This window comes from Sinocyclocheilus rhinocerous, unplaced genomic scaffold, assembly GCF_001515625.1.
Source record: "Sinocyclocheilus rhinocerous isolate Xijiao unplaced genomic scaffold, SAMN03320098_v1.1 scaffold3021, whole genome shotgun sequence".
Lineage (NCBI taxonomy): Eukaryota > Metazoa > Chordata > Actinopteri > Cypriniformes > Cyprinidae > Sinocyclocheilus > Sinocyclocheilus rhinocerous.
The window spans coordinates 68,976-94,517 of NW_015625638.1; the positions used below are offsets into that span (position 1 = coordinate 68,976).

Sequence of the window (25,542 nt, forward strand, 5' to 3'; positions counted from 1 at the left end):
TATTAATGCCTTATTCTACATGACCTTATTCTACATCCCTAATCCTACCCAATACCTAAACTTAACAACTACCTTACAAACTATTAATAAGTAGCACATTAGGAATTTATTGAGGGAAAAGTCGTAGTTAATAGTGAATAAGTGTTCCCTATTCTAAAGTGTTACCATTTTTTTAAACATTCAAAACGTCCAGTTTTTTTTTGGGCTATACATGGGCACACCATCTAGACGCGGTGACACCCTTGTTGTGGAGTAAATGAAGACACTATGGAAAATACGTTATGATAATATTAATGAACCATTCAAAGGCCAGTGAAGGCATAAAATAGCTCATGTTTGAGCATGAGGTTACGGTTTCACACACTTATTTCAAAATTATATAAAATATCCAGTGTTGGATTTAGTTTGATATTTGCATTATTTTTTTTAGCTCCCTTGAGTCCTGATAAATGCAGTTTCAACTATTTCTGAAGTGCTTCTTGTTGGAAAGCACTCTTACCACAATGTTTTTCTGTTGAACTTGTGTAGGCCCAAGGTATTTCTCTCTCTCTCTCTCTCTTTCTCTTCTGTTAATAGCTGTTATATTATTAAGCAGTGTTTCATGTAGGGTTTTTCCCCTTGTATTTTATGTGGTGACCATTGGTAGGTGCTCTGGGCATATTTTTCTTTCTTGGTTTTCTTCCCTGATTTGATGTAAAAGTTTCACGAAAGTTCATTGCGTTCTAACAGGAACGAGTCCAATGTCTTTATATAAAATCAATACTTCTTTTATAAAGAACACTGTTTTCTCACATAACACAGTGAAGCAGCCCGTGCATAGAATGAATAATCAATTCTCGAGCCATTGATATCAACCAGTTCAGCACCACCGCCATGGACAGCGCCTGGTAACGTTGCACGTAAGAAGGTATTTCTTAAGCAACCTCCTAAGGTATAGTTTGGGGAACATGCCTAAAAATGGTACACCTTTAGTTAAGGCATACTTTTTATTTTCTTCATAGCACGCTAAGAGAAAGCGTTATCGGGAAACGCAGCCCTGGTCAGGAGCAGGCTAAGCTCAGCTCCTCTATCACTGACCAATAGGAACGCATTGATATTACCACTGACTCTCTCACATACAATTATTTGACTTTATTATCAGTCCAAAAATAAAAGTATACAGAAAATGCAACTTGCATAAATTGAATAAATAAAAAATACAGGCTACAACCATCTGTATTTAATGTATTGTGCCCAAAATGTAATGACTTTTTTTTTTAAAGATATATGAAAACATTTTAACATAGTTGCTACTTGCGCATTCAGTTGATCAGCAGTTTCTATCCATGTAGCCTTTCTCGGGTTTTATGACAGCTGTACCTTTTATGGTTATTAGTAGAACATTAAACGATTACAATCTAAAATTGCTCATTAAAGCATTAAAAACACTAAATTAAAAGTTAAAATCACTAAATTAAAAATGAAAATAAATAATAGAAATCAGACTACATTTTAACTGATAAGAGGAACACACATTAACTCATTTGAGCTAGTAATTAGGGCTGTATTAGCCACCTTACATTTGATTTAGTTACTGCTATCATAAAAATACTCATATGTAGGAATACAATTCTACATGTCACATTTAATGTCCAACAACAAATATTTTAGCAGAATGTATATTTTACTCAGAATTATTGCGCTATTAATCTATTGCACTCCGTCTGTTTAGTGTCGAGTGATGCTTGGCTAGATATAAATGTAATGTATGACGTAGCATGAAGTCTTCCCAGTAAAACTCACGCTAAAGCTCCCATTTCCTGGATCTTCTTCTGTTCTTTGTGGCCTTTCAAACTGCACTGGGCCCACAGAGCATTTTCTCCCACTTTTCTCAATACTCTTCTGACAGACTCTCAGCCAATTGATCTGAAAATAAATGCTGCACACACACAACACTAACAGCAATATCTGAACTGAGAAATATAAAAATGTGTGCATAATTACTTTAAATAATATGGAAAACAACAGGGTTGCTTTGGTGTTTTATCCCACTACACCACCCACCTCACCAAAGACCACATACAGACGGAAGAACAAGAACACACATGACAGTGTGTTCCAGGTGCAAACTATAACATTCTTCAAATACTAACCACTCTCTTTTTGTAGGCCGGATCCTTTAACTTGTTGCACTAATCTTCCAGTTCCCTTGGTGTGTTACAGGGCTTTTCAAGAATCTCTCCTTCTTCGAGTGGTTCAGAACACATGTTAGTCCTTAGAAGGTCTTCAATGTTTTGGAGTCTCCCATTGACTTTATTCAGACGAAGGAGTACAGCCGCTCAAACTTTGATGACTGGATATCATACACTCCATTAATCGTAGACAACACATAAAATTACTCTGTTTATGTAATGAATGCTATCCTGTTAGAACCAGAAGTTTTATCCATTTGGTCTACACTTACCTTGATCCTGACTTGCCACTGATGCCCTCCCTGTCCTGCTGTTTTCAGATGGATTGCTCATGCAAAACACTGCTTTAAAAATAAAGACAGAAATAAATGATGAATGACCAATGTTGGGGAAGCTACTCTGAAACGGTAGCTTTTTTTTGCTTCAAGCTACTTGTAAGTTAAAGTAGTTAAGCTACAGTCAAGCTACCCTTCTGAAAAAGTAGCTAGCTACACTACAAGTTAACAGACAAAAAGCTAGCTACATTGAAACTACTTTTTTACGTAACAACGTATATTATATAACTGAATAAGCATTTATGAGGAATGCTTTAAGTAAAATATTTGAAACAACAATACTAAACAATTATTAGGGGAAATCGCTAATATGGGCAAAGACATCCAGCTATCGCTGAATAAAGAGATGAGAGAAACACTTGAACTGATTAATCATAAAGAATAAATCCACTACTGTGACAATACATGGTTTATATGGTATTTTCCTTATAATAAAGTAAATTTATAATCCATTGCTAATTGACATAGCCTTTATTACAGTATATATTTTCTGCCTCATTCTGTGATAAGTAGCCACATTGGATCAGAAAATGAAGTTACTTCAAACTCTTGACTGGTATTGTAGAGTAAAATCATGTTATTAAATGTTCTCTTTTGCTGGACATAGGGTTTATTAAGGCTTCTCACTAAGTTTGGGAAGATGTTTAGCGCATGTTGCTTTTTCAGATGCATGTTATAGGCGACTAAAAGCGCTTGCAGAGGTGAGCAATATATGACAGTAATGCACTATTTTAGTATATGACCTAAAGAGACAGCTTCAGAGGCTGCTTCAGTCCATTGCAGGTTCACAAAACAGAATGTAGCAATTGTCATGCTACACCGCTATTTGCTGGAAAAAGTAGTTAGCTACTGGAAACGCACCATTGTTTTAAAAGTAGCTGAGCTACTGTCAAGCTGTCAAATGTAGTTACATTAGTAGCATCACTACTTGTAGCTAACTACTCCCCAACACTGTGAATGACACCAGTAGATTTTAATTATGCAGTTCTAATAGGTTAAATTACCATCACTGTCTTGTTGGGTTGTGACCAATGCCTGGTTGTCAGTTGTGCTTTGAGTTAGGTTTACTGATAAACCCAAGGCATTATTTAGAAAATACATATGCAAACACACATGCAGGTTACACATGACCCATTAGAACACTATGCTGAAAGCATTCTCCCGGCATTTACTGATCCACCACACTAACGTCAGTGAAGTTAGCTAGATACTATTCAATATACCAGCAATCCCCTGCTCTTACAGTTACGTTGTTAATGATAACGTATATGCTACTCTAGTATAAATGTATCAGTTTACACAAATTAACATTTTCAGTGTATCATCTGATCAAATGTTTTGCGCTCCAACTTAAAAACGTGAAGTATATGTAATAAAGCTCAGTTAATCTGTTCAAATGACAAAACCTCTTTCAATGCAGTTCAAATGAGCTTTCTTGGCATGACTTGTACAGATTTTCCATTGGCATTTACATGAGCAATGAACAAAATAATGATTATATAATATATAAACACAATAAAATCAATCAATCAATCAATAAATACATGAATACAAAACTTTTTTGTTTTTAATGAACAACAATAAATAACCAGGAAATTATGGTTTGTACACACATTCAGACATGTAAGAGTTTTTCTGACTTTAGCCTCTCTTTTTCTCTCTCATATAAACACTGTATGCTGCACTTTAATGACTTTTTAAATGGCTACATTAAAGGCTTTTCACACATTCAACTTTTGTTTACACCTCAAATCCCTCGATGGTGTTTTCTCTGTGATTCGACGCAGATGTGAAGTCTTCCCTGCTCCAGAAAATATATAATCAGAAATGTAAGAATCAATTGTGACTTTGATGTAAAGCTGATTGGTCTGTGAGCGCTGAAGCTTGTCTTATCCTCAGCGAAGCTGTCTGAAGCTATTTTCACATTTGCATTTGTAAGGCCCCATCACCAGATGCGTCAGAGCTACTGTCAAATTATGATTCACATGGTAGACCGTTCCAGGCTGACTGACGCTCCCAAAGCCAGCGTAACCTGCCTTGCCATCACTTACCTTACATTGATTTTAGCACACAACAAATAAGAGCTTTCACTCAGACCCTTCGGGAGACTCAAATGACTAATGGACTGTTCACTGACCGACACAAAAATGGCTGATTTTCAGCTCCCAAAAGTTGGAGTGTACATGTTTGTATCTGGAAATTTCAATTACTATTTTGACTATTACAATGAGCAATGCAATGTAACTCTGATCATCTCTGGACTTTCAGATCAGATCAGTGAGCTCATTTGGCAGTCTAGAAGCAGGATTTCATCTTTGTGGTGGTTTTGAAATGTTTAGATTACCTTGTTTTCTCAACTAGTTCACATCTCAGGACAGGTTTCTTGTTATATTATAGGGTTAGATGCATTTCTAAGAATAAGTAATTACTCTACCTGCTGATGCTTCTATAAATAATGTAATGCAGTGTTTATGGACCCAAACAATGCACATACTGTATTTTAGAAGAAACAGAAAACATCATGGACCTCTTTTTTCTCTTTTTTTTTTAAGCGGCACAAGTGGCATCCTTATTCATTTAGCATCTAGTTAGTTTCTCTGGTTTCTGATTAGCCTGCAACTGTTTCTCTTCTCCCTGATTACACTCCCTTTATATATAGTTCTGTGTCTCCTTAAGTCATGGTCCGTTCTCGTCTGAATTAAGTGGTTGCGATATTTTGTTTCCTGTGTTTTCCTTGCCTATTGGATTGAATGGAATAAAGTCAGTTTTTGCTTATCTCTTTCATCCTCATACACTTTGTACTGCCAGCCACCCATGACAATAGTTGGTTTAGTTTCTGTTTAGTGAATGGGGGACCTGAGTTAAAATCCTGTCCTACTTTAATAAACCAAGAAGAACTGCAACTGGGGAGTTTTATACTCAATTTATACAAAAGAGCCGTTTTGATAACTAATTTTCTTAAATTTAATCATGAATGTAAAATTTTTAATGTTCTAACTTGCTAACTTTGCTACTATTTTTCAGCAAAAGGAGGGCTTTGTTTTCTGGCAAATGAATGCCTTCATATGCCTTCATTTCACCAAAATAAAGATCAGAGCCTCTACTTTTAAACAAAAAAAAAAATCTGTTTTAAAAAACTCATCTTTGGCGGGGAAGCGTTTTCTTGTAAAAGACAATGGCGGGGAAAGAGTTAAGATGCAATTTAGAAATTATGAAACAAAACACCATTACAGATCACATTTTGTCTTTTGATTAGCAATGACAAATTGGATTGATCATTACCTTTAAACATACAGATTGCCTGGCTCGGTAAAAGAAGATTCACCTTTCAACTGCGCAAGAGCAGATATGGGAGATTTGTCTGTAAGGTCATTATATGATCATCACAGATGAAAGAAATGTGCATTAGTGACATGTTAGAGAAACATGTGACTCCTGCAGGGCTGAATGCATTTACAGCATCTTAGTGTGGCATTGTTTATTATAGGAAAAGACAACGGACTATAACAAGCTTCATCTGCAGTAAGAGAAGCACGCAGCTCTTTATTATCTCTGCAACGGTGTGTTAGTGTGATGTGTGATCATGATCTGACGTCTCTGTGCTGGACAGCGGATACCGGCAGGGACTGAACTACCACATTTTGCTATAAGTTTGATTGCATCATATAATAATTGCTGTTAATAGTGTTCATCGTCTGTTTTATTACGTCTTAAATTGATTTTTCCGTACATTTCTGCCATATGTACATTAACTGACAGTCAGCACTGATAAGCTACCACTAAATATTGTAGAAACTTAATTTGCTGTAAAGTTGCTTTGCAATGATTTGTATCGTGAAAAGCGCTGTACAAATAAACTTGACTTGACTTGACTGAGTGTTGTCCTGAGAGGCCTTCATGTGCTGGATCATGTTAATCTGACAGCAGAGAGGATTCTACCATTTATCTTTAGGAGCAGATGCCAACCATTTCAAATAGACATTCTGTAGCTATTTATTTAAGGTATTTAATAAAGGTATTTAAGGTTAAGACCCCTGATTTAGATTATCAGATGGTCAGAAGAGAGATCCATCAACTGATGAGACAGATCAGTGGGTCTCCTGGACTTACAAGCCTGTTTCGACCTCACTGATTGGAGTGTTTTTGAAGCTGCAGCCACCGATCTGGATGAGCTCACAGAGACTGTAACTTCTTATATCAGTTTCTGTGAGGATATGTGCATCCCCACCAGGACATTCATATCATTTAATAATGATAAACCGTGGTTTACTTGGAAACTCAAACAGCTTCGTCACACCAAAGAGGATGCTTACAGAAGTAGGGATAAAATCTTGTATAACCAGGCCAGGAACAGACTAAAAAAGGAGATCAGAGTGGCTAATAAAAACTACTCTGAAAAGCTGAGAAAATAGTTTTTAGCCAGCGATCCAGCGTCGGTATGGACTGGCCTGAGAAACATCATCATGTACAAGACACCACCCCCACAGTCTGTGGAGAATCAACAACTGGCTGACGATCTGAAAGCATTTTACTGCCGATTTGAAAAGGCCAGACTGACACCCCCCATCCGCTCTGATCTGCACTTCACACATTCACCTACCCGGGTCTTCAGGAAGCAGAAATCTAGGACAGCTTCAGTCCCAGATGGTGTTTCATGATGGTTGCCTGTCTAAAAGTCTGTGCTGACCAACTGGCCCCCATCTTCACACAGATCTTCAACAGATCTCTGGAGCTGTGTGAAGTTCCCTGCTGCTTCAAACGCTCCACCATCATTCCGGTTGCCAAAAAGCCCAAAATCACTGGACTTAACGACTACAGACCTGTTGCTCTCATGTCTGTGGTCATGAAGTCATTTGAGCGACTGGTCCTGGCCTACCTGAAGGACATCACTGGACCCCTGCTGGATCCTCTTCAGTTTGCCTACAGAGCAAACAGGTCTGTGGATGATGCAGTCAATATGGGACTGCATTACATCCTGCAACACCTCGACAGACCTGGGCATTACACAAGGATCCTATTTGTGGACTTCAGTTCGGCCTTCAGTGCCACCATGCCTGACCTTCTCTTAGACAAACTCACACAGCTCTCTGTGCCCTCCTCCATCTGTCAGTGGATCACCAGCTTCCTGACAGACAGGCAGCAGCTAGTGAGGCTGGGAAAACTCACATCCAGGACTATCACCATCAGCACTGGCGCCCCTCGGGGTTGTGTTCTCTCCCCACTGCCTTTCTCCTTCTACACCAATGACTGCACCTCTAAGACCCCTCTGTCAAGCTCCTGAAGTTTGCGGATGACACTACAGTCATCGGCCTCATCAAGGACGGAGACGAGTCTGCTTACAGACAGGAGGTCGAAGAGCTGGCTGTCTGGTGCAGTCTTAACAACCTGGAGCTTAACACACTCAAAACTGAGGAGATGATCGTGGACTTCAGGAGAAACCCCCCAGCACTCCCACCACTCACCATCATGAACAGCACTGTGGATGCAGTGGAGTCATTCAGATTCCTGGGCACCATCATCTCTCAGGACCTGAAGTGGGACACTCACATAGACTCCATTGCAAAAAAGGCCCAGCAGAGGTTGTACTTCCTTCGCCAGCTGAGGAAATTCAACCTGCCACAGGAGCTGCTGAAACAGTTCTACTCCGCCATCATTGAATCTGTCCTCTGCACTTCTAGTTCTACTCAGCCATCATTGAGACTATCCTGTGTTCATCCATAACTGTCTGGTTTGGTTCAGCTACAAAATCAGACATCAAGAGACTACAGCGGACAGTCAGGACTGCTGAGAGGATTATCGGTGCCCCTCTGCCCAGCCTCCAAGATCTTTAAATCTCCAGAGTGAGGAAAAGGGCTCAGAAAATCACCTTGGACACCTAACCCAGCCCACTCTGTCTTTCAACGGTTGCCTTCTGGTCGGCGCTACAGAGCACTGACCACCAGAACAGCCAGGCACAAGAACAGTTTTTTTCCCACAGGCTATATTCCGCCTGAACAATTAAACTTTCATAATGATACATTGTCCATCACAAATGACATATTTATACACAGAATCCAAAATTTGTACACTTGTAAACTGCACACTTTGTAAATAATATATCTGAACACTTATAAAATATATGTACATTTATCTAAACAATTACATTTTTTCCTATACTTCTAATTCTGTATACAGTACATTATTTAATTTCCGTTTTTTTTCTTCTTATATTAGTGTTATATTCCATCCCTACTGTGTTATTCCTATGTATGTCTGCACTATCATGTATGTCTGCAATACAGTATGTCTGTACTTCTGCACTGGAAGCTCCTGTCGTCAAGTCAAATTCCTTGTGTGTGTAAACATACTTGGTAATAACGCTCTTTTGATTCTGATTCTGAAAACCGCTCATGTATTGACTGCTCTTGTGTGTTTTTGTATTTTTACTTTGTAGTTGCATTCATTCTCCTGTTTCCCCTCATGATTCCCTAGTAACTTGTGTCTTGTTACCCTTTTCATATACCTGCTTTAGGGAGACTTCCAAAGTTAGCAAATAAATAAATAAATAAAACAAACAAAAAATTAAATGCTGCAATACACTAGGCAGAAGTCAAGAGGCTGGTTTGTAATGGATGGCGATGGAGGAGAAGCTTCTGTCGTACAGCTCTCACAGCAACTGAATCATCAAAGACTCCTTTTGCATTGTATTTTTACGGCGTTCTGAATTATGCTTTTATCATAACCAAGTGTTATGGTAATAATAATTGCTGTTAATAGTGTTCATCGTCTGTTTTATTACGACTTTAATTGATTACGTCTTTAATTGATTTTTCCGTACATTTCTGCCATATGTACATTAATTGACAGTCACCACTGATCAGCTACCACTAAATATTGTAGAAACTTAATTTGCTGTAAAGTTGCTTTGCAATGATTTGTATCGTGAAAAGCGCTATACAAATAAACTTGAATTGAATTGAAAGTGCAGACACAATGTAAATGTAAAATTCATTGTGCAGTATAGACCTTTTCAATGATTATTTCAGCAGTTGATTTGTAACAGCCTTGATTCTCCAATGTATAAACAAAACAAAATAATTTTGTGACAGAACTGTCTTTATCCTTATATGTAAAAACAATACTTTATTAAAGATAAGGATTTGAAATGAACCGGGTTGCTTATGTGTTGCAGCATCTTGGTGGCAGGTGGACACTTTACCTGATTTTCTAAAATCACTAAGGTCTTTCCTAAGCCCATCCCTAATTCAATTCAATTAAATTCAAGTTTATTTGTATAGCGCTTTTCACGATACAAATCATTGCAAAGCAACTTTACAGCAAATTAAGTTTCTACAATATTTAGTGGTAGCTTATCAGTGGTGATTGTCAGTTAATGTACATATGGCAAAAAATGTATGGAAAAATCAATTAAAGACATAATCAAACAGACGATGAACACCAATAACAGAAATTATTATATGATGCAATCAAACTAATAGCAAAATGTGGTAGTTCTGTATCTTGTTTCAGGGTTGGCATCATCTGAGGTCCTCTGAGGGGTTGGCATCATCTCTTCTCAGGTGTTCTGAATTGTTTTTGTTAATTTATTTTACATTTTTCTGGTTTAATCATGACCAGATTTTTTCTAGATCCTACATTAAATTGATATTTTGACCTCACTATTCGGGGAACAGACACAGTCTTTATAGACTGGACAGCGCAAGTACTTCTGTCATTTATGTGGGTAGAACAAAAGTCATCAGGGCAGTTATTTGAGATTTGACTTATTATTTTACTTACTAGACTTACCTAAACCCAGCCGTCCCGTGAGAAAGAGCAAATCAGCTAAAGAGGTTAAAAAGCACCCACCGTTTTCAAAATGCCACTAGTGTTCCATATATATATACACCTGTGCAGGCAGTCTTGCATTGATAAATTCATCTGTATTGCATCATAAAGACAAAGATGAAGTAAGTGTGTCACTTTGCAGTTTGGTTTCAAAAAGGTTGTTTGGACTAGCATGCAAGTTTTAAATTCTGAAATGTGTTTTATAGTACTTTACTGTATTTTTTTGTACTGATTGTACCAATTTAGTCAAAATTTCAGAGCATATAGCAGCTGAAGTGTGAGTTTTGGTTGTCTGTAATTCTTTATGTGATGTATGTCTTCACAGCTACATTCAGATGTGGATAAGGCCGATGGAAACGTCAGGTACGTGTTGACTGGAGACGGAGCCTCCTCTATCTTCACTATCGATGAGAAAACAGGGGACATCCATGCCACCAAACGCCTGGACCGAGAGGAACAGGGTTATTACACTCTGCGCGCTCAAGCGGTCGACAGAGAAACCAATGCTCCGATGGAGGACGAGTCTGAATTTATTGTGAAGGTCCAAGACATTAATGACAACGAGCCTAAGTTTCTGGACGGGCCGTACACTGCAGGAGTTCCTGAAATGTCTCCTCTCGGTATGTTCATTTAATTCATCTTTGCTCCTTTTCAAAAGCTTTAAGTTAACTACTTTATTAATCCCACAAGGGGCAATTAAAGTTTTTTGGCTTTTCATGTAAAGCTTGTGGTTACTTTCTCAAAACGCCATTTCTAAAAATACATCTGAAAAAGCCAAGCACTACAGTTCAAAAGTTTGTTTTTGAAAGAGTCTCTTCTGCTCACCAAGGCTGCATTTATTTTATATATATATATAAAAAAAAAAAATTAAACCGTGAAATGTTATTACAATTAAAAACAGCTGTTTTCTATGTGAATATCTGTTAAACTGTAATGTATTTTTGTGATTCGCAGCTGTATTTTCAGCATCATTACTCCAGTCTTCAGTGTCACGTGATCTTCAGAAATCATTCTAATATGCTGATTTGCTGCTCATGAAACATTTCTGATTATTAGCAATGTTGAAAACAGTTGTGTTGCACAGTATTTGGTGAGACGATATGAGAACTTAAAAATTTGTGTTGCTTGATTAACATTAATGACACAGACAGGTATTTAATTAGGCTGCTGTCACTTTAAGACCGAATTAATATAATATACTGACACATATCCGGTTTTCACCCACCTGTTTACATTCACTTAAGCCGTAACCGACTGTATTTACGTGAGATACTCCACACGATTGACATTTTGACAGCTGTGTGTGTATTTAACAATTAAGGCGCAGGCAGAACTGATCGCAGAACTGGGATCGTGCGGGCACGTGATCGAGACAGCGCTTCTGTGTGTCTTTCATTCAGCGTGATTCCGCCTATCTATCCCGCCTTCACTTACTCCAAGTTAATTGATAACGAATTGTGATTGATTAAAAACAGCTGTTTTCTATGTGAATATCTGTTAAACTGTAATGTATTTTTGTGATTCGCAGCTGTATTTTCAGCATCATTACTCCAGTCTTCAGTGTCACGTGATCTTCAGAAATCATTCTAATATGCTGATTTGCTGCTCATGAAACATTTCTGATTATTAGCAATGTTGAAAACAGTTGTGTTGCACAGTATTTGGTGAGACGATATGAGAAATTTTATTTCATGATATCTAAATTTATATATATATATATATATATATATAGCCTATATACACACACAAGGCGCAGGCAGAACTGATCGCAGAACTGGGATCGTGCGGGCACGTGATCGAGACAGCGCTTCTGTGTGTCTTTCATTCAGCGTGATTCCGCCTATCTATCCCGCCTTCACTTACTCCAAGTTAATTGATAACGAATTGTGATTGGATGGTAATTTGGTTCTACGACAAGCTTACTTACCTTTGATTAGGCTGTTCTCTCATGACAGAACACTTCTACTACTTGCTCTGATCACCCAGTCATAAAGAAATTTTGAAGTATGGGACAAAACATGATTTTTTCAAAATAAGTCAGGACACTAAAAAACGAGCTGAAATACGGCACTGTCCTGGTAAAAACAGGACGTCTGGTCATCCTAGCTTTCACTCCCAAGATGCATTGTGAGTGGCTGAATGTCAGGGTCATATCTATCAGTCTGTCTTATGACAAACTGCCAGTGAACTCTCAGAAACACAAAAACATGGCAATAGAGAACAATGTCACTAAAAAGAAGCATGGAGGCAGAAGCTGCAACAAAGCCAACGGTTCAGATAGCTGATGTCTCAAATCTCCTCGAGGAATCTGAAGCTTTATGCTCCTGGCCTGAGGACCCCGTCAGAATGGGGTTCGTGGATTAAACTTCCAGTGTAGATTGGAGTGACAGTGTGCCAGAGAAGGTGTCAGAAGCTGCGACAGCGAACAGCAGCTCAGTGTGTCTGGATCAGTCACATGGCAGACGTATACTGAGGGCACATGCGCTATCATACTGTAAAGTTCTGCACTGAAGCATAAATGAATGACAGAAACCTCTTGTTGCAATAACTGTGTGATATTTGATCTCAAAATCTAAAGGTGAATCAGAGGGGATGGAGGCTTCATTAAATCATGAGTTTTACTTGATGAACAACTCAACTGGGTCTTTCTGTTGAGAATTTTAGACAGACAGAGGCAGAGATAGTGTTTTGCAGATGTGTTTAAAACATTCATAGCCCTGTGACACTGATAAATGGCTTCAGTTAAGTGGAAATCATGAATTTAATGAAGTAATTAGACTCACCTGCACACCCTCTGGAAGAGTTTTGTCTTCATGAGATTGCTCCTCTGAGTTCATTCATGTGCGAGATCCTAAACATTCAGGAAGTTTGGGATAAAAATACCTGCAGGTAATGTTACATTTCAGTCATCTGGACAAACTCATCTAAGTTCACAGATCGGAAGAAACCAAAGATCCATCCAAATATTTAGTGATGACTTCATGATTAAAGATTTATGAAAGAACTATGCAATGCGGTTCAGCTTAAGCATCCTTTCTCTCGTTTTTAGTGTTGATTTTGTTTCAGACTGTTGAGATCAGGGCAGCAGGTGTAACAATAGACCAATGCAATCACTCCAGCAAATGTGTGAGACAATGAATATGCTCTGTTTTATGGAAAGACAAAATATTACTTTTTTTTGTTAACTTTAAATGTTAACTTTAAATCCCACATGTATCTATGGTATTCTGCATGCATTTTTCTTTTTCTTTTTTTTCTTTTTTGGTGAATGTTATTTTTCATTGTAACATCACACTATTGCTTTAGTCTTTATCAGTAAATAATTCTTTGTGCATTAAAAACTATGATTTCTGTAGACTATATTTACTCCGTAAAGGCAGGACAGAGGCCAAATCTGAAGAAGCATAAGAAACAATTCACACTTATAATGCTGTCTTTGTTTTGCTTCTCATGTACACCTAACAGAAACCAGACTATTGATCCTAAGCAAACGAGATTTAGTGACCATGACGATCAAATTTCAGCTCCTGTTTGGTGGAGGAATATGAAAAAGTGTCATCTCCTGAAATTAGTCGAGGTATATTTATTTTCATTACTGTCAGATGACAGTCAGCTGCCTGGAGCACAGAACTGATTACAAACCCCAGAGATGCATTTCTTGTACACAGAAAATGATTTGAAACCTGAGACTGTGATCATTCTCTGGAATGAAGATGGACAAATGAGAGATGACAGAGAGACAGTGATTAGACATACAGCTGCAGAGGCTTTGACTCAAGCACCACAAAGCCATTCCAGGTGAATGTATAGCACACTAGACAGATCAAATAAGACTTCAAATTGTTGCAAGCATGTCATTGCTGATGGATTAATAATCCAAGATTTTTTGTGTCTGTTTGTATATATTGTAGCAAATTAGACCAAAAGGGAAATGCATATAAATAATTACAATTAATTACAATTACTTATATCAGATGCCAGTAGTAAATGAGGCATAATTAAGATTACCTTCAACTAATCTGTTCGTCCAGCAAACATTCAGTGTAATTTCATATCAACTCTATCAACTCTGGTCATAGAAAATAACTTGTAGCCTGCTTGCAGTACTAATACATTAGAAGCATGTAACAAGATCAGAAATCGTTAAAGGGACATTATCCATAAGCAGTGACGTCCCTTGTCAAAAAATCCTAATTGATTCCAAAAAGAAAATTGTACAGGATTTTAATTAGAATTTTGGAACCATTGCTATGGATAAGATCAATCAATCAATCAATCAATCAATCAATCATAGGAATCTCAAGTCCTACAAGAATCTCATTGGAATGGTTCCAAGTTATGATAGAAATTCTGATTAGAACAATTTTCTTATTGGAATCTTTTTTAGGATTTTTTGACAAAGGACAGAATCAGAAACTCATGTAGTTTGTGCACAAAAGTATATAACTGTTGTTGGATTTGCTTCCTATATTTGCGTTATGTGGTAATCAGGTTAAAAGCATTAGTAGTCTCCTCTGCAGCAGTTTTATGATTTTAAACTCCCAGTTCAGACAGTGTAAAATGTTATATTAAGCCCAAATCAATATGGAATGACACTTCATCTATTCACTGTGACGTGACAGTGATTCTCAATTCCAATCCTCGCGCCCACACCTGCTCTGCATATTTTGCATGTCTCTCTTGTTTAACACAACTGATTCAGATCAGCTCGTTAGAAGAACGCTCCATGCATGAACTGTGCTCCAACTGACAGGGTCCCTATACAGTGTTCATTGCTCCCTACTCCCTGAGCATGGGAATTCCATTGAAGTTAACTTCACTTTGGAATATTCGGCCTGCAGCGTCTTCACACACAGACCAAACTTACTAGAGAACTGTGACATAATATACCTCTGTAAATACTGTATATACAATTTAAATTTACGTCTCACACACTTTAATGCCCTTTAAATAGAACATATACGTTCCCTTCGAACTGGAATCATGGCGGAATATCTTGTCTGAAGTGATAAGAGATTCATGCAAAATGTGCAGAGTGATGGTACGCAAGGATTGAAACTGAGAACCACTGCTCTATGACGTTCTCATACTGTTTTCCCCCATGTGAATGCCATTGACTTTCACCCATGCAATGTGTTTGATTCGAGACCTACTCTATGAGGGTGAAAACAACCAAACAGACTAAATATTACTCTAATACTATGATAGCATTGGCTTCCAAATACAGCCTATTGAAGCAGACTGCATGAGCTCATGTTAAACAAACACTTCCAGTTTTTAGCACGTTTGGCTTCAAGTGGCTTTTGCTTGTTGTGAAAAATGGATACAGAGTAGCCCATATTACCTGTTAGAACTCCACTATCTTCATGTCCACAAGTCTTTCTCTAGACAAATCCAGTTGCTGTTCTTTCTACATGGTTTTGTGTTTTTTTTTTATTTTCATGCTTAATTCATTTAGTAAAATACAATCTAAGCAAGAGAACGTCTCAAATGTACAAATGTAACCCTGGTTCCCTGAGAAGGGGGACGAGACACTGCGTCTGACAAGTGACAGCCCATATTACCTGTTAGAACTCCACTATCTTCATGTCCACAAGTCTTTCTCTAGACAAATCCAGTTGCTGTTCTTTCTACATGGTTTTGTGTTTTTTTTTATTTTCATGCTTAATTCATTTAGTAAAATACAATCTAAGCAAGAGAACGTCTCAAATGTACAAATGTAACCCTGGTTCCCTGAGAAGGGGGACGAGACACTGCGTCTGACAAGTGACATAATTCGCTGACAATAGCCTGTGATGTCACTACCGGTGTGACTGTCAGTGTAAAAGGGCGCCTTCATGCCCTAAAGGAAAGTTCTGGCTTTTACACCTTCCGCCCTTCCTTACTGGCCCAGGCAATTGAGGTCCATATAGCAGGAAGAAATAAATTCCCCAGCCTTTTACTGTCTCTTTCTCGATAGAAAGGTGCTCATGCCCTGCTGACTATAGGTAGAATCTTCATTGACCAGTACTCCCAAAGGTGCTTGCCAATGGGAAGGAATGCTAATAAGGCAAAAAAGGCCACTTCCCATCGGGGCTCGGAGATGTAATGCCCTGGGGAAGCGGAGGACTCGGCGTGATGACCTTGGGTAAGAGGGGAATTCCACTCTACACTCAACCCTAAAGACTCTCTCACCAAGGGGATCTCATCATGCATGAGCTGTCACTGCTTGATGAAGCTTATACACTATGAAGGAGCTTCCTACTTAAAGGACTCAAGGATCTGAGGGAGGCAGCTTCAACTTTATTACTGTCAGGGAGCTTTCTACTTAGGAATTCCCAGTGGGGGATGCAGCTTTAACCTGAACACTCCAAAGGAGCTTTCTTCTTAGGGGACTCCACAAAAAGAGGAGGCAGCTGCAACCTAAATACTATCAAGAGACTATCTGAGAATATCTGGGAGAGGCAGCTTCAACTTCATTGCTGTCGCATTTGCCTCTCCGAACATCCTGACCACCGTCTCAACAGTGCTGAAAAGACAAGATGGAGAAACCGACACATCGAGGAGAAAGTTTTTTTTTTAAATTTTCCCTGATTTCAGCCAGGTTCAGCCACAGATGTCTGTCCAAGGCCACCATCGCTGCCATTGATCAACTGACTGTGGCAGCTGTCTGTCTCTGTGGCCCAGAGAGCGAGATTTGCGGTGCGGCACAGCCAGCAGTTCAGGGGAGAGGCCGTGACCCTGATACAGATTTCTCAGCTGATTGGCCTGGTATGCCTGTAACAGAGCCGTTGTGTGTAATGCGCCACTGCCCTGACCTACTGCCACGTATGCCCTGCCATTTAAACAGGGTGTAACACGCAGAGGTTTGGATGGCAGGGTTGGAGCCTTCAGTGACGATGCCTTCCCCACTGAGAGATATGCCCCTTCAATGGGGGGCATCGACTCATGTCTCTGCTCACGCATTTCTGGTATATTTGTGTAATTTTCATGCTGAAACAAATGGTTCTCACCACATCTCTTCATGATCTCTCCACCTCAGTGTGGAGAGCAGGAAGAAATGGAAGCCTCATGGTAACAGGCAGTTATGTAGAGACTTAAATCGCTCCTCATACGTGAGACAGGCAGGCTGGGAGGACTCATTTGCTGTTTCGCTCTCTTTAGCCTGCTCCTCCTGACTTGATGCCAGTAGAGCACTGTCTGCTGGATTGGAAGATATCAAAGAAAGAACATCCGGATCCAGCAGCTTGCATGAGTCGGTTCCTTTTACGTTTATATAGCGGGCTAATTTATCAATAATATATGCCTCAACTCCCTCTGCATCTAATACCTCAGAATTACATATTCCACATTATTCTTTTAGAAAGGAATAGTTTCTTTCCTTCTTGTAGAAACCTGTATGAAAGAATTATAGGTAACAAGAGGAGTTCTGAAAGGGAAAGCACTTTCCATCAGACTCCTCTTATGATATGCCTACAATCCCCGTGATCCATCACGCCTCGCAGTTCTCTTGGCAGGAGCGGGGACCTGAACAACCGGGAGTAGGTGCTCAACTCTTATCCCTCAAGAGAAAATTAAGGATAGGTGGAGCTTCTCACCAAATCCACATCACACAGCATGCATTTAACTCCCTCAAGAGCCGAATGTGCTTGTGCAAACACTGACTACTATCCCTCGCGTGAGAATCAAACAAGAACAAAAGCTTCTTACTATTATCCTTCAGTCAGTCCCACAGTTGCATCATAATTAGCACACCCAGCTTTCTCGAGGCGTCAAACGCGCTCCACTAGTAGCATTTGTCACGCATGTACAAACAAATGTCTCCTGAAGACAAAAAAGCTAATGGCCTGTACCATAGGTGCCCTTTTATACTTACAGCTGCACAGGTAGTGACGTCACAGACGTAGCATCAGACACAGAGCAGGTTCCCATTTGAAAGGGACCTTTATTTATTGGGTGGTGCACTTTTACCTGCTATTACCTACTTGTAAAACACTGCTTTCCTTTTTGTTCTTTGGTGCTGTAGTCGGATGCTTTTAAAAACAACAACACCTAGTGCAACTCAAAATGCAACTCTAACTCAGGATATAACAGCTACGGAAGTTACTCTTGTGACCACTGCTAAATACACAATTATGCAAGCAAGAGAATGAGGGAACATCTAGATCAGTGTTCCTGGAGGAACACTAACACTATACATTTTCAAACTCTTCCTAATTAAACACACCTGATTTAGCTCATCAGCTTGTTAGTAGAGATTCCAAGACCTGAAATGAATGGGTCATATTTAAGTTAAACTCACTAGGATTTTGTTTTGCATATTTCCTGGATGCACAGGCACCATGGTGGTTCAGGTGACAGCGACAGATGCAGATGACCCCACTTACGGCAATAGTGCCAGAGTCGTGTACAGCATCATACATGGACACCCTTACTTCTCTGTGGAGCCCAAGACAGGTAACCTTACCTTTAAATGTATTTATTTAAATTGATTAACCTAACTGCAAATTTATTTCGTATCTGGGTTGTTAATGTTTAAATTTTTTTATTTTTTTTTAAATTTTGGATTTTGGACTGTGTTTTTGGTCAAGCAGAAAGTTTGCTTTTTCATCCAAGGAAAGTGAATGGGGACATATGCTCCAAAAATTAACCTTAAAAATAACCCATATGTCTTGTGTGATGTGTGCTGCATTATATGTCAGGAGTTGGCACCCTTTTTTGACAGGATGTGCCAAGACTTGTTCTTACATTCAAAGATGAATTATAGAGTGGAACAGAGTTCTTGAGCCAAATATATCAATGACACACAGTACTTCATCTGTTCAGAAAGAGCGATAAAGAGCAGCTATGTTGACAGAGTGCTGCTGTGTGCTTGCTGTGGCGGTCTGGGTACTAGAGTGGTTTATTTTTTTTATTTTTTTATTTATTTATTAAATCAAAGCTAGAAAGATGATTTCATTGGTGGATTTCTTCACTCGTTGTGTTACATCACTGCCCTTTTTTTACAGGTCCATATCTCAAGCTCAACAAAAGTGTAATCCTGGATGTCCATCAATTGGACTGCAGAAATGCTACGTATAAGATCAGTGTAAATTATTGGGTCTTGGGGTCCAAAAAAATGCCCTTGCACAATTAAACTAATTTGATTACGACACACTGTTTCATGTGCATGGAACCCAATATCCTCTGTAGGCCACATTAGTGCCCATGTTTTTATGTAGGCAAGCCTTTAGTAAACCAGGGCCATAGTCTTTGTGGACGATTGGAAAGAAAATCTGATAAATTATGAGGCTACCATTAACTCTTAAATCAATTAGTGTCTGCAAGGGAATGTGTATCTTCATTGTATTAAAAGCAGAGCTAAAATCAATACATAGAACTCTAGCTTAATGGGCACTGCAGTCTGCTGAATATATTCAGAGTCTCTGTTAAACCTCAAATATGAACAAAAGTAATAATGATGCTTGCCTTAGCAAACACTAAATTACCTCAGGGGACATAGCAGAAACAGAAACAAATGAAAATATTTCTTCTGAATGTTGACTTGCTGTGAGGGTGCTTCAGTTTGTGGTGTGTGTGTGTTTGCACATTTGTTTGTGTGTGTGAATATGTGTTCATACTGTACCTGCAGCAGTCTCATTACCCAGCATCCTACTGCGATTCCAGCTGCCACCTGCAAAGCACTCTGGGTGTGAATCTCAGACAGGAGGCTGTTGGTCTGCTTGTTACATTTTCTTTCCTGAGGGAGAGGACCATCTCATTATTCTTTGAGCATGTTTGTGGTGGTAACCAACACGTGTGCATGTAATTTGCTGTTGTATCTGATGCATTGTTCATCTTTCATGGATTTTTTCCTTTTGATTCAGCTGAGGTTTGACATCGGATGAGTTTTATAATATTGCAGAGGCATGATTGGAAATGACACAAATGCTGCATATTAGTAGTGAATACTTTTTTTGTCATTAGGCTGTGAATTGTACCTCTCTTTTAAGAAATCAATTTAAGAAATCCCCCTTTACACCTGTCATTAACTCTTGACCACATTAAATACACACTAAATACATTGTGATTTATTTAATGATTGAATTGCTGAAAGCACATTTGGAGGTGATCTGGCTGAATGTAGCTGTACATGCAGACGTGCCTGGTACAAAATCATCATCATGCCCTACCACCAGACAATTACTAAATATGCTTAATGGAATACATTTCCCTGTACAAATGAGGGGGGGAAAATCATTTTGGTGTTTATTTTATCACTGAAACATCATTCAGATATTCATTGTTATCATGAATCTGATGGACTGAGTTGTAACATTCCGGTCAAGGCCTATTTTTATCCGTTATGATTGTTTTACAGACTCTAAGTCTAGTTTCACCCTCAGTGTTCAGTAGTGTGGAGAGAGCAGAGCTGAACAAGCGTTTCCAATTCATTCTCTATGGGGGCTGAGAGACAAGCTCACACAGGGGATTGTGGGACTGACAGTGGAGTGGAACAAGTTCTGATAGCATCAAAAAGTTTGATGCAAAAAAGTTGTCATTTAGGGCCAGAGTAAAGTGTAATTTAGGACCAGGTGTATTTTCATTAAATTAAGTATCTGCAATTGTGATAATTCACACCTGTGAGGAGGAAAACTGTTGTCAAGACTTTAGTGCACACAAATATAACTGGTGGAGCACCTACAGAATGATAGCATGTGTGGAAGCCCACTAGAGCAAGCCATTAGTGTCAAACACCGATTCACCAGTCTGGGAAAAGAAGAATATGACAGACTGAAATCACACTGAGAGTTCATAGTTGTGGATGTATTGATACTAGGGCTGTGAATCTTTGGGTAAATAGTGAATCAATTCGATTCACCATTCATAGGGATTCGATTCGATTCAAGAACGATTCACAGTTAAATTCGATGCGATTCGATTAATGATTCGATTCTGCATTCTTTAAGTGCAATCACAGGATTATTAAAATGATTCCCCTAAATTCTTTATATACTTATATTCGAGGGCGAATTACACTGCAGCCTTTATGGAGTCAGAATCAGAATCAGAAGTATAGTTCAAATCTATTAATACATTTACTGACATATCGCTCAAAACTTACTGATATAAAAACTATAATTGCACTTTAGTTGGAGTACTTCTTGTGCACAATGCACATTTCTTAATATTAAGCTTAAAATGTGTTTTAATGTCACTATTAATAAGGATTGTATGATGTTTGAATAATATCAGTCTTTAAATGCAAGATATTGTGATAGTGTACCTGAAGTATACTTGCACAATCAAATGTAGGCTACTTCAGTATATATTTAGTAGTGGACTTTAACACTACTTCCTCACGATTAAAGAGCATTATGTGCAAAATTAGTTGTTCCAATTTAGCAGACGTATACCAGTTTAGTATACTAAAAGTACAATTGTAGGGTATTTTTATTTAGCACCTAAATATGTAAATGTATTTGTAGTATATGTAGCATGAAATAAATTTATTTCAAATACAATTTAGTATATTTATTTTTCACTAGGGTATGTGTCATTAAAAAAAAAAGATTTAAAAGTATTATTTCATGTTAACTATTGTGTAGCATAGTGTGAATGTATAGGGTAACATTTTGTCACACTTTTGCATGATGTGAGCTTCTTTATTTTCATAAAATAAAATGCTACAGCATTCAACTTTTCCTCTCTATCGGTGAATGAAGATGAGTCTGAAGAAAATGCACCCTATGTTTGCTATAATGACGAACGTAACTTTCACGCATCTGAGTGACAGATAAACCTCACGCTCTTATTTCAAGGTTGTTGTTAATGCTGTGGTTATTTTAACAGTTTCCTTCGTGCATTCGATTTAACGACATTAACTTATTAAGTCATTTATCATTCAATGGAACTGTGCGTATGCTTTTAGACACTGACATTGTTTTGGCTCCGTCCAAATGCGCAGTCTTCAACTGCTCAGGTAATGCCAATGGTATGACCGAGAGCCATTGAAAAACTACAGAAAAGTAAAACTACTTTACTTTAGCAGTACTGGCCACGAGTACTAAGAAGAGATTACATATTGGCTCAATTTGGCTGGTCAGAAAACGTGAGAGCTACAAACGGAGCTCGAGCGCAATCCTGTGACAGGCGGTAAATAGTGAAGCGCATAAAGGAGAGATGTGAGGCACGAACAAGGCGCTGTTTAAGGTCTCCATTAATTCATGCTTGGAGTAATTTAATGTGTATATATTTTAAAGTACTGAATCGCTATATAAATTGCGATTCATTCGATTCTTAGCATTCTAAATTGATTGCTGGCCAAAATCAACGATTCACGATTCAAAAATCCATGTTTCAAGATTGATGCATATGCATCGTCAGGGTTTGTAATCGATGCATCGAGAAAACGAGTGAATCGTTACACACCATTTTTTTAGACTGAGTATGAATATGATACCTTATACTTTGTACCAATATGATATCTTTATTTGTAGAATGTAGGCAAGGCAAGTTTATTTATATAGCACATTTCATACACAATGGTAATTCAAAGTGCTTTACGTAAAAGAAAAGGGGAAAAAAAAAATCACAACAATAAAACAAGGAATTTAAAAACTTTGAAAATGATAAAAAAATTTATTTAAGAGGTTTAAAATAAATTTAAAACAGTTTGTATGTCAATTCCGTGTAACGGTGTCCACACAAATCTGTTGTTGAGTACTTTTGTTACAGTAACATTTATTATTACATGTAATACAGTAATGAACAGGATCTTCTGCACCAACGCTTTATTTTTCAGTATTTGTTTTACAGATATACTGTTCTTGTTTGACTGTTTTTCAGCAGTCTCGCAGTAGCTCAACTGTTTTGAATAATACTTTTTAAATGCTACTTTTCCCAGTTTGTAATAGTGTACAACAAGTCCTAGATCACTATAATTTGTAATATTATAACAAGCATGATTACAGATAAGTGAATTAATGTAATAATCTAATCTTGTGTATATAAACAAATGCGATAATCTAATCACACACACACACACAAAGTAAAGAAAGTCAGTCTATTTTAAGTCTTGTTTAATTCTTGTTTTTTTCCCCCGCACCACAAGCATCCGCTGACTGCACGCGCACTTCAGAGGCATTCATGTTAGATGTGCTCACTGTAATATTTTCTGAAATAAGAAATAGAAGTAGCATAGAAAAAGTAGTTTGGCAGAGTAGTGTCACATTTTAGTAACTCTTGCAAAGTAATACGTTTATTAATGTGACTGTGTACAAACACCCATTTATATTTTTTATGAGACTTCAGTTCATTATTTGTTGAATTCAAATCATCAGTTCATTGATTGTTGAATTTTTGTCTTTTTTTGTCATGCACAAGCTAATGTGCATTTTATATTGAAATGTAATGATTTTCATGTACAGTTGGAAAAGAGCACTTGAATCACAGCTATAGTTTTAGACCTACAGAAATGAACTAAAATCATCTCAGATAAGATAAAAACTCCAGTCACATCAGTGTTCTAGAGAAAGCTATTTTGCTCTATTAAATGTCGCTCCTCTTGTGGTGATGGCTGCCATGCTGTCGTATGAATATTCCTCACTTTATCTCAGTAGCCTCCCCTATTATCAGATGTATATGGAATAAATTTACTAGGGGTAACAAATAGGTCTGTGAATAGATTATTACTACAATGTGAATAGAGTATTTCTACAATTTAAGAGACAAGTGAACTGGCAGACTTCTAAGCAGCAAAAGCAGGCATACAAAGGTGAGTGAGCTGAAGATGTTACAGATCCTGCTCATCTCCATCTAGCTCTACCTCATCCAGAATATCCTCAGCAAGCACCCAAAAACATTCCTCAGGTCCGTACCCCTCCCGGTCTACTAAACTTCAGGCTGATAGAAGCACAGCTTACTTGCTATGTCAAGTCAAGTCAAGTTAAGTTTATTTGTACAGCGCTTTTCACATCTTCTAAATCTATGTGAGATTCTGGACTCTAGATGTTGTGTAAACCAAATCTTCTGAAGTGGTGGTAGTAGAATTCAATTCAATGTACTGTATTGTATATTGTATACGTTATTTGTCTCGGACTATAGGCGCCCATTTAAACATGATTTTACAGACAGGGCTGGACTGGTAATCTGGTGTACCGGGCATTTTCCTCGGTGGGCAGATGCACTTGTATGACACTGGTTTAATATGTTTAATGATCTTGAAAGTCCAACATAGAATACTTAGAAACAGAAACAAAATTTTCATGAGCTGAATTGATTATATAAAGATAACCATTTATTGATGAAACAAAGACTTCTTTCAAAAATATTAAAAAAATAATCTTAACTATTCCAATTAATTGGAATGTTGAACTATTGGACAGTAGTGTACAGAAAGAGTCATAGTATTTAATCACTTAATGCTTGTGAATTGGTCGAAGATAGGTGGTGACCAACACATGGGACACTCCTACACAAAGCTAAGCTAAATCGCTAGTTGAATTAAGTTTTTTTTTTTTACTATGCCAAAAATAGAGTCAGAACACTAATTGTTTATGCCACATGTAGCACGTATAACTTGTTTGCCGCAAAAAAAATAAAAATACAATGACCTAAAAAACACTAACAAGCAGCATTATACTGTATAATAAGGTGACCAGACATGCCACTTCCTGGGGACACGTTCTGCCCAGAATTTCTAAATTGCCTAAAATAACCAGGGTTTGGCTGTTTGCGCTGCGCCGGTCGATCATTGTATGACATCAAAGTACCACGAGAGCGATAGAGAGCAGAGCAGACAGCTCCATGCTTTCGAATCGCTCTCACTGTACTTTTACGGCAATTTAGAAATTCTGGGCAGAACGTTTCCCCGGGAAGTGGCACATCTGGTCACCTTATTATACAATGTTTGCTTTTGTAAAATTTCATAAGAAAACAATAATGAATTCTGTTTAGCAATGAAGAATGACCCACAGTTTAGCCATATAGAGTTCAATTCAATTCAAGTTTCAATTCAATTTAAGTTTATTTGTACAGCGCTTTTCACAATACAAATCGTTGCAAAGCAACTTTATAGAAAAAAGTTTCTACAATATATTTAGTAGTAGCTTATCAGTGGTGACTGTCAGTTAATGTACATATGGCAGAAATGTACAGGAAAACTTAAAAACAAACAAACAAACCATGAGTTTCGAGTAGGTCTTTTAGAGTACTTTTAAATTTGGCTAAAATTATTTGCAGTATTGTTG

At 38.0% G+C, this 25,542-nt stretch overlaps 1 protein-coding gene across 1 annotated transcript in view; it reads left to right on the forward strand.

The window, feature by feature from the left end:
• Nucleotides 1-25,542, forward strand: part of LOC107705132 (cadherin-7-like) — a 92,031-nt gene that overhangs the window by 15,486 nt on the left and 51,003 nt on the right. The window contains exons 2-3 of the mRNA XM_016508289.1: nt 10,659-10,953; nt 18,650-18,769. Coding sequence (XP_016363775.1) covers nt 10,659-10,953; nt 18,650-18,769 — 415 coding nt within the window. The remainder of the gene's footprint in view (nt 1-10,658; nt 10,954-18,649; nt 18,770-25,542) is intronic.